Source organism: Belonocnema kinseyi, chromosome 8 (genome assembly GCF_010883055.1).
Source record: "Belonocnema kinseyi isolate 2016_QV_RU_SX_M_011 chromosome 8, B_treatae_v1, whole genome shotgun sequence".
Classification (NCBI taxonomy): domain Eukaryota; kingdom Metazoa; phylum Arthropoda; class Insecta; order Hymenoptera; family Cynipidae; genus Belonocnema; species Belonocnema kinseyi.
Window position 1 is genome coordinate 53,171,776 of NC_046664.1, and position 10,967 is coordinate 53,182,742.

The following is a 10,967-nucleotide window of genomic DNA, read 5'->3' on the forward strand; positions in this document are numbered from 1 at the left end:
AAGCTATCTAAGGATGGTACTATAGAACGCCACCTCAAGGTAGGCCTAGTGGCGCCATCTCTTGGTCAGGCCGGAAACTTATCAATCCACCCTCGTACATTGTAGCTTCGGGAATAATGGAAATACCACACCTGTTACCGAGGTACAACCGGAGATATCTATCAGCCTAAAATATTTAAGAAATGTACCTAGACGATAGGTCAGGAGAACCTTTTGAACTTAATAGAAACCCTTAAAGTTCAATATGCATATAATGCAATTAATCTTTTGATCGATGAACGCCTCCAGGAGGCTCTCATACATGCATCTTGCAGTGTCAGCGATATACATTCGCGGAGTAATACAAGGTACCTATGCTACCGTGAGAAACAATGCGACAAAAGGTCAGTTATACTCCTAACGAGCGAGCCGGCAAGTCGTACTGGTTAATAGAGCAGTCGGGCATTTTTTTGTATTACTTTAATATTCAATAAAGTGTGAGATGGAAATGGTTAATTTCAATTTCTGAAATTTAAATAAACCTAACTTTATTTATTGACGACATCTTGTAGTGTGTCGTATTTTTCACAAGCGTATTTTCAATTTCGAAAGATTTTTAAAACGCATGATAAAATGGGATTCATATTAAAGCTGTCAAAAAATTTATATGGGCAACAAAGGGTTCAGAATGGAGTACAGGATATTTTCTATATCGCGCCTCCAAAGAAAAAATGAAGATTTATAATGTTTTTGAGGATTTTTAACCAATATAGATGATTTGTGAAACAATATGCAGGATTTATGAACACTTTTTGAAACCTTCTTAGGGAAAATAAAAAAATTGGACGGTGTGGGTCAGTCAAGGCCTTACGTATGACATTTCTCAATGCAGGGTGAATTTCAAAATGCCTGCGGAAAGGCCTTAATACAATTTTTGTTGACACATGTTTTTTCCATATTTGTCAAACTTTAGCTCATGGATTCGAAAGAAATTGAGGGGCATTGTCAGATATTTATCAATTATTTCTTCAAATTACATATAATTTACCTAAAAATAATTCTAAGTATGAAAATCAATAAAAATAATGCAGCTACGGATGCACATTGTCAGAATTGTGTTTCGTCTAAGTTTTATGTGAAAAGAAACAAAAAGGAACGTAACAAAAGTGTCATTACGTTCTTTTTCGTTTTTTTAATATAAAATACGATTAACACATAATTTTGACATTGTGCTTTCAGAAGCTCATTATGTTTTTATAATTTTTTAGACTAAGATTAGTTTTTAGCCAAATTTTTTTAATTTATCGAAATAATTGGCAAATATCTAAAAATACCCCTTAATTTCGTTCGAATCCCTGCTTTATCTTACGAAGCGAGCAAGTACTAAAAACTTTTGATAAATATTCTATCCTTTCTTGTGCATACAATGAAGTATATCACAAATTCTCTTAATTATTAACTGGACCATATAAAACCACTAATACAATTGAAAAAATGCATATCAACTATATGATGAAATTCAGAGTGCTGTAAAAGGAATTTGTAACAGGGATAATCTTATAAAATATTTTTTAGTGGCTGAAATAAAATAAATATAATACCACGCTGTATGTATTCAGCTTTAACCTAAAAGATTTTAAGCTTGGAATAATAATATTGAGGCAAAATGTAAATTTATGTGAACAGTCAAACATTATTATTTATAGTAGAATCATCTTGTTTGACAAGTGAAAAATGTGGTTATTACGTCATAAAGATTATGAAGATTCGTGGGATGAAATGCGATGAAGAGAATAGCATGTGTTTGCATGCGAATAGAATTTTGATATAAGAATAGATGGCACTGATGATTTCCACTTTGTTGGCCTGTGAAAATTGTTCATGTTATCACAATTTTAAAACTGGGATCTCGCTGAGATCTGAAAAAATAAACTGACGCGGGACCTAAATTAATAAAATTGATATGCCTTGTAAGAGGAAAAATGTTAACACAATTTGTGATTTTTAATTTATTTCTGGATTAGTCTCTTTTTTTCAAACTGACATAGAAGTTTCTGTAATCAATTTTAAAGTCTGGACGAATTTGCTTGGCTCATCATCATTCACCATCTCCGGCACCTGCCATACGACTTCAGATATCGAAAAGAATTATCGAGATATTTATATAGTTTCGAAAAGCCACTGATCAAGTATTTTCTGTTATGCGTAGAGTTTTTCTATCGATATTGTTGATTTCTAGTTTCATGTTTGTTGGAATGGTATCTACACTGATTGATGATAACCGTCTCTGATGATAATACAGATTCCTTTCAAATTAAAATCTATGTTCTGCTCATATTCTATTTTAAGAAAAGTATTTATTTCTGTAGTGAAAAATATCTGTTTGTAAGGATATCAACAGGTTTGATTTGATACTTCTAATTATTGTATTGAGAATAGGCTAACTTGGATACTATAATCTTAAATACGACAGAAAGTGAATTAAAATTCACAGCCTGACATATTAAAGAAAATGATGAAATATCACCTGAAAAGCATGTAAATATTCAAAAGAATAAGAAATAGTGATAGAAACTCTGTTTGTAAGTAACTGAAAATTGAGAATGGGGAAAGTCTTCATATTCTCTCCAGACAGAGTTCGGATGCCTAAGCGAGAGTCACTGATAATTCAAAACCGGAGGACCAAAGTTATAATTGATTCCCGCTTGAATTCTTCGATAAACAAAATTATTTTATGTAATGATTATTATATAATCTACACTTTTTATGATTTTTAATCCAAAATTTACAAGCACTGCAACTCATTCACATCCTCGTACGGTTAAACGCTTTGAAAAAACGCACGGGCTGAGGATTCGAACTTTACTTAGAACTACCTAATCTCTAATAATAACTAACCAATTAACAAATTGATGCATCAAGCTGTTTGAATCATTATAAAAAAAGATCATTCAAGCATTCTGAGGCAGCATCAGATGAAAAATATTTGTGTGCTTCCACATTGCATTTTTTTCAACTAATGTTTTTAGTTACTTTCTCTTAAAATAATTTTTAAACTGAGGAGAAAGCATCAAAATAGTAGCATCAACACTTTCTTTAACCACATAGTCTTGTTTTATTTCACCATAGGTTTATTAATTGTTATTAAGTAAAAATACCCTTAAAAAATTCATGTCTCATGTAGTTAATAACAATTGAAAATTTGGTATAAAACAAACATTTTTAATGCAAGTCTCGATTTCATAAAAATGTTTTTTTTAATATTTGTAGTTAATTCAAGATTTTTTATTTATACGAAACACCTACTGGGAATATTAGTTTTGATCTGAAGAACATCTCATGCCATAGGATTTAAACAAAAATTTCGTAACTTTTAAGGTCTGAAAATTGTCGTTTTTTACAACTATGCATACTTAAAGAGTTTTCCAATTAAGATTTTTGTAACGAAGCGTTCATCATAGGAAATTAAAATAAAATAGTGCTATTGCGTGTTTATATGGGTTGCTGTCCAACTACCTAAAAATGATTTAATTATATATAAAAGACTTCTCAGTAAGTGGAATAGACGATTTACGCTTTTTTATACCAATTTTTTCGCATATCCCATTACGCATACATAATTATAAAAAAAGAAAACTTATGATGATAAAATTTCCGATTCAATGATGCACCTCTTTTATATCCCGGATAATTTTGGGTTATGACCTGTCGTTATCAAGAATAATTATTTTTTCTGTAAATACAGATAAATTCGCAATGAGAAACCTCTAATTTTCATACGATTTATTTTTCCTTCAACGCAGCTGATTTTTAACTCACAAGATACAAATTTTTTGCAGAAATCTGACTGAAAAATGTACTACCTCACGGTTGGTAAACTACTCTATTGTAAACATGAGTATGTAATAATATTATCAATCTAAATAAAAAGTGTTTTGACACAGCAAACAAAGAAATCATATAAAAGCGGTTGGAATACGTATACACAAATTATTTGACTCAATTATCATCGGACGAAATATTAGCAATGAAGTACTGCTCTTACCGTTTTCAATTTTTTCCAATATGAAGAAAATTTTTTATTTGAGTCTTTTAATTATTTCTTTTATTTTATCTGATGCACTTGGGGTTTTCAAAGAAGAAAATATCGGTAAGTTTTTGTTCATAATTTAACAAGTTAAGTGATCTTAAAATTGCAAGAGAGATTCACTACATTAGAAATGAAGATAAAAAATCAGTTTCAAATGAAAAATGTTTAGATTATTGAGTCATTTATTGCTTTAAAGATGGTAACAATTTCAAATTCACTTGATCCTAATTCATGACATAATCACTCTTACAAATGAAAAAGTATTTAATTTTTTCATTTTAAACAATTACTAATGTTCACTATAAAAGGAATGAATAATGCTAAGTTTTTCTCCGGGAATTAATAAAGATTACAAAATAAAATGAGAATTTTTGATCCTCTTGCTGAAAGCAATTTGGTGAATGTTGCATTGCATATCTGCATTTTTGCAGGGAAATCATCAAATCTTCTTATCCGTAAAAAGCGACTGATTGACCGAATACGGCATGAAAATATTCCAATACACATCAGTGATGCTCCCTATGCTGTTAATGTTAGGAAAAATGGAGCTAATCATTGCGGAGGAAGTATATTATCACCATACATAATTTTAACAGCTGCACACTGTCTTATTGATGATAAGGCATATTACGCCGTTTTTTCTGGTTCAAGTCGTTTATTATATGCCACACATCACGCGGTAATAAGATATCTAATGCATCCAAAGTATACTCGTAGTTCTTTCAAGAACGACCTTGTGATGCTGACAATTCTCCCACCTATTGATTTGGTCAATTCTTCTAGTGGAATAATACAACTGCATAATGGAATTATAGCACCACATAGTCTTGCTACACTTAGTGGCTGGGGATGTACCCATGAACCAGGGTGAGATACACTTTATTTTGATTAATACCATTATCCAATTAATGGTTTGATCTAACGTTTTCTTCTGCAAACAATTCCTCCCTGCTTATTTTTTTAACTCCAGCAGATTCATGTTGCACAATGGGTAGGTTTCCTTTGTTACGTAACGTTGCTGTTAACTTTTTGCAACGTTTTTCATATGCCAGCTTATATGTTTCATTCAGAATTCTACTAATATTTCTTACCACCTATCGTGAATTGCTTTGCTCTAGACTTGCTTTCCTATCTCATCTATCTCTATATTATTTACACAGTATTTGTGGTTGATATGTAATTGCCTCTGATGAGTCGGAGAGGAGATGGTTTGAAAATCCAATTTTAAATTGGGCAGTTTTTCAATGCATTGCTTTCGCTGCATAAAATTATTTATAGGAAAGTAGATTTCTTTTTTATCTCGAATAAAAAAATATTTGTTTCCCTATTAATATAGTCAATTTTCTAAAAAGTTTCACCCGAATCTCGTACTTCGATTATAAATAGCTATTAAACAGCAGTAGTGAGTTTTTCTGACACACTATAGGGATCATCTGTAAGCTACGTTACCAATGTTGGGGTATTCTTGACCCCCCCCCCTTCCTCATTGAAAAACTTGGTTTACCCTTTTAACCCCCCACTCCCCACCGAAGGTATCGAAGTAGTTGAATTTTTACGGATTTTACGTGTATTATGCATTTAACGCAGTTCTAATGAATTTTATAGTTGCATAGTTCAGTTCTAAACAAAAAGACGAGGAAAGATGACTTTTCTGTCATGAAGGCTGCATTTTCAATCAAAAAGGATGCATTCTCATTTAAATAGTTAAATTTTCAAGCAAAGACAAAAGACTCAACCTACTACTTAAATTTTTAACCTACAAAAGTAAATTTTCTTTAGGATGGTAGTTTTTAATGAAGAAAGATGAATTTTAACCAAAAATGAAATAGTTTCATTTTTTGCTTGAGAAATTAATTTTCAACCGAAAAAATTGAATTTTCAACGGCTTGAATTCAAATCAAAAGCAGGATTTTTTAACCAAGTAGTTAGTTTTTCAAATGAATACTGCACCTTTCCACAAAATAGTTAAATTTTCAACTAAAACAGACAATTTTCCAACTAACAACCCAGATGAAAAAGTTATATATAGGGGAAGGTGGAGCGCGACGGAATAGGCCGGTAAAATACAATGCTAATATATCTGGAAAAATATTCACACTTCAAGTTTGATAATAATTTATTAAATAAAATAAATTTAATGAGTTGCGCAAAGTGCAAAAAAATTAAAATGTTTTGTTAATTGTATCAAAAATTAAGTACAAATTTTCAGTACTTTAGAATTTAGGATTGGTGTGATTTTCGAGCAAAAAGAAAGTATTAATAATGTTCCCATCCCATTTTCCCTTACAAGAATTTCAAAAAATGAACTTTAAATTTTTCGTTCTTGACATTAGATTTATTTATAAATTATTCGAAAAAGAAAATCGCACATTTAAAATATCCGCGTATGAGGAAAATTTAAAACGGGCAATCGAAAGCATAAGAAACGTTGAGTTAAATTACCGCTAAGCTGAAAGTAAATAAAAAGTTGCGGCATCAAGACTTTGTCACAAAGTTGCTAAATATGTGCAAAATAATAGCAGTGAAACGGTTATCGAAAGAGGTTTAATTTTCAGTTTGTAAATTCTTTATGTTATAACTTATGTTATGGTATAACTTCCTGAATGATAAATATTTTTTAATGTACTTGGGTTCATTTTGAAGCTACTTTTCTACAGTATCATAAAGGATTATTATTTTGTCCATTCACAAATTGACATAAAATGCACTGAAAAAATCCGGTATTTTGATAAATGGTACATCTTGAAAATTGCCTTATCGAATTGCAAGGAATTGAAGTTGTAACAAAAAAGTTGGCTAATTTTGAAAATATCTTATTTGTGCGCAAATCAGAATAAAAATTAAATAAATATATATTTTGAGGAAGCTTCACAGAACCTTCATGATTATATGTTTCATATATCCTACAAAAATATTTTAGTTACTACAAAGAATATTGCAATTTTTTCAACTTTTTCATTGCAGCTTCAAGTCCTTGCAATTTGATTATGCAATTTTCACGATTTGTAATCATAAGCTGTTATAAGGCTGTGAAAAAATAGCATGAAAGTAAGCCCAAGAACATTGAAAAATATTGAATATTAGGAAAGTTATTGAAAATTTAAGAAAACACTGAAATAGACACTATTCTTGCAATATCTATTTGAAAAATAGACAAATGGCCTTCATCCTAGGCTCATTTTCTACATAATTTTGATAGCATTTAATCCTTTAAAGAGGAAAATGTAAGCTTTGACATGTTTAAAATTGAGAGAACTTAATCCATCATTAAAAACGAGATGGAATTAAACTTTCGAGCAGCAGTGTGCGTAGTTTTCAACTAATATGGATATTTTTCTTTAAACTTTATTTTTAGATTAATTTTTTATTGTTTTAAATACCTTTAATGTCATTCATCCTTCCTCTGTCTTAATTCTTTATAGGTTATGTTCTGCTTAAAATACGTATTTTAATATTATATCTTTTCCAGCTGGTGTTCCATGGGATAAATTTTCATTTATTGCTTACTTTTTTCAATTTTCAACATTATTTAGAAATTAAAATTGATATTTCAATTGTTCCGTACTGCCTCACCACGCGCTCTGTTTTACCCGCCGCCTGTTCCATAGCGCCCAACCTAACCTACACTGCTTGGTATTTAATTTCTGAAAAATTAGTTCGCTCCGTTTCCAAAAACATCTGTGCAACTGGTAAATGATAACTTGGAGAGGCTAACATCATTTCGTATGAAACTTAGTGATTTCTTGTTTTGAAAGTTATAGGAGCCTAAATTACATTACAAACTGTAATAATAAATTCTGGAGTTTTGAATTCGTAGGACATATTTTGAAAAATAATAAGTTATTTATTCCTCCTGAAAACTTAGCTAAATGAAGTTAGCCTAATTCTTAAAAAGAACGAAAAGATAGCCTATTCTTCTTAGAACCCATGGATATATTGTGGGCGAAAAACTGATATTTGGCATTTATTCTACTTAGAAAAGTTAATAAAACAAATGAAAATAATTGAAAAAACATTTTTAAAAAACCGTTGCCTTATCCACTATATATAAACTATGTACAACTTTTTCAACTTGGAAATATAAGATTTCAACCAAGAATAGAATGCTTACATTTTTAGCTGAGAAAATTAATTTTTAACAAAAAAAAAGGATTTTCTACCAGTTATATTAAACCAAAAAATACGAACTTTTAGTGAAATAGTTGAATTTTCAGTAAAAAAAATCAACAAAATATTACAATTTTCAATTTCGAAGAATTTTGACAAAAATGATTATTCTTAAACAACAAAATAATTTTTAACAAAGGATTTCAATTTTCATACAATTAGTTGAATTATTTACCAAAAAAAAGGAAATTGAATCAAAACAGATAACTTTTCTGACAAAAAGGAGGACTTTTCATGAAGAGTTTAATTTTTAAACAAAACAAATTTGTCTCTCGAAAGAGAAAAACGAAATTCAACCAAATTGTTAAATTTTAATTTTAAACTAAAAAGATGAATTGAGAACTAAAATTATCAATCTTGAGATTAAATATTAGTTAAAATTTCAGCATAAAAATAATTTTTTTATTAAATTTTCAAGAGGATTTCAGCCAATTAGTTGAAACTTGAACCAAAAAAAAGGTACATTTTATACGTAAAATTTAACAGCTGATTTATTAACCAAAATATGAGTTTAATTTTAAATCATAACTCATTATATTAAACCCAAAAATACAAATTTTTAACAAAATAGTTGCATTCTTAACCAAAAAGAATTCATTTTTAACCATATAGTTGCATTTTCTCAAAAAAAAAACAATTTTCATCCAAACAGTTGAATTTTCAGCAAAAAGAAAAAATTCTTCACCAACAATGGAATCGTTAATTTTTCATTAAAAGAAGTTGATTTTTAAACAAAAAAGGAATTATTAACAGCATATTTAAATTTGCAGTCAAATAGATGAATCTTTAGCAAAAATTTTGAATCTTCAACCAATTAGAATGCATTTTTAAAAAATTATTTTGACTTTTAAACAATTAGTTCAATTTTTTACTAAGAAAGATAAATTCTGAACGAAAACTGTAATAATTGATCTTTCATCCATAAAATATGTAAATTTTATAGTAAAAACGGTTAAATTTAACAGAAAAAAAGTTGAAAGAAATGGTTAAATGCTTAACTAAAGCAGATTTCTTTTCAACCGAATAGTTTCATTTTTAAAAACAAAACCAAAAAATTATTCTCGAACAAAATGGTTGTGTTTCAAACAAAATATAATTTTTATTCTCTCTAACAACGTTTCTATAGATTTAGCTAGTTCCGACTCCCAATTTTAAAAGATTTACAACTTTCTAGTATCCCCACATTTACGTAGTTCAAGTTTTTCTCGAAACTTAATGTTTGTTTACTTTTAAAAAAATGTAGGAGATTTTTTGTAAAGCTCAGTTTAAAAGTTTTTCACATCTAGACGGTCATGTCTTGGATTTGGCATCACGGGCATACGATAGTTGCTATTCATCCAATCGTTGCTATTATTTTTGTCAAATTTCGGGTTTAAATTGATCAACTGACATTTATTGTGTTATTAGTATTTTTAAGGTAGTTCTGCCGAAATCGGACCCTACTTACAAATTGTCTAAAATTTTTAAAATATGTAGAAAATGTTTTTATCTAAGAATGCACACTTTTTTTTTAGCTTAATCGTCTGTTTCGAAAGTCAAATATTATCAATTATGTTCAGTAGTTTTTGCATGGTTCTCCTGTAAGTGACATAAGCAACCACCATATTCTAAAGTCTATTATGAAACGAAGCTTATCATTGGGCTAAAAAACTACAGATATATAGAACAATATTTCGGGAGTTGTATTTTTAACAATCAATATTATTGTGCGGTTAATATAAAAGATATAACGTGGAAAAGAATAATATTTCTGTTCTCTCGTGGTACATGGCGGAGGTAGGCAGTGACGATGTGTCAATACTGTTGCAATCTTTTTATTTATTTTGGCTCCACACATAGCTGCAACAGCCTTCAGATGTGTATCCAGCACTTTCTTATAACTAACTTTCCCTTTGTGCTTTAGTTGTGTCGATATTTTGACAATACTTAATTGCGATTAGAACTGTAAAAACAATTTTCTCCAAAAATGAAATTATAACGTTGCCACTATCATCGCCTTACCAACTGTTATTGTAAATGTGTGTATTTCTGTATAGGGCGCTTCTACGAGAGTGCACAAAAACCATTCAAATTTTTTCCCGAATTGTTCGAAGAGAACATGTCATTTCTAACATCTGTCTGAGCGTAAACTTTTGAATGTTATTGGTGTGTGACAACTACCTAAATACAGATTTTTCTAAAAGTCTATAATTTCAGAATGCCATGCGCAGGTTCTATCGAACTGCGATCAATCGAAGTGCCACTAATCAGCAAAGCGGAATGTAGAAAGGCCTATCCACGGCCCAGAGGTTGGATTACTAATAAGGAGATTTGTACTCTTGACAAAAGTGGTAATAAAGGCAGTGGCTTGGGTGATTCTGGTGATCCTTTAGTCGTCAATGGTCAGCTGCTTGGTGTTATGGCTTGGAGTAGAGGGTTGGCAGATGGAAAAAGTCCTGATGTTTATATCAACTTGTCTCACCCTTTATACAGAAACTGGATCCTTGCATATCTTAGGCACCTTCAGTTTCATACCTCAACATGAATCTGCTTATAACTGATAATTTCAAATTAGGATCTGAATTATCCAGAAATGACACATTTAGTTACTTCATTTTGATGGGTTTAAATAATATTGCAAGATAAAAGAAACGATGCATACAACAAAGAATAGAATAACACAAAGGGTAATTTAATAAGAGCAAGAATAACATTGTAAGGTTTCAATGATTCACCATTAAAGGTTTAAGCG

General features: G+C 30.0%; 1 protein-coding gene across 1 annotated transcript in view; it reads left to right on the forward strand.

Annotated features, from left to right (window-relative positions):
• The window catches only part of LOC117178495 (trypsin-like), a 14,246-nt gene extending 3,486 nt beyond the window's left edge, over positions 1-10,760 (forward strand). Inside the window, exons 2-4 of the mRNA XM_033369922.1 lie at positions 289-424; positions 4,501-4,936; positions 10,433-10,760. Of these exons, the coding sequence (XP_033225813.1) occupies positions 289-424; positions 4,501-4,936; positions 10,433-10,760 (900 nt within the window). The remainder of the gene's footprint in view (positions 1-288; positions 425-4,500; positions 4,937-10,432) is intronic.
• Positions 10,761-10,967: the final 207 nt, after the last annotated feature.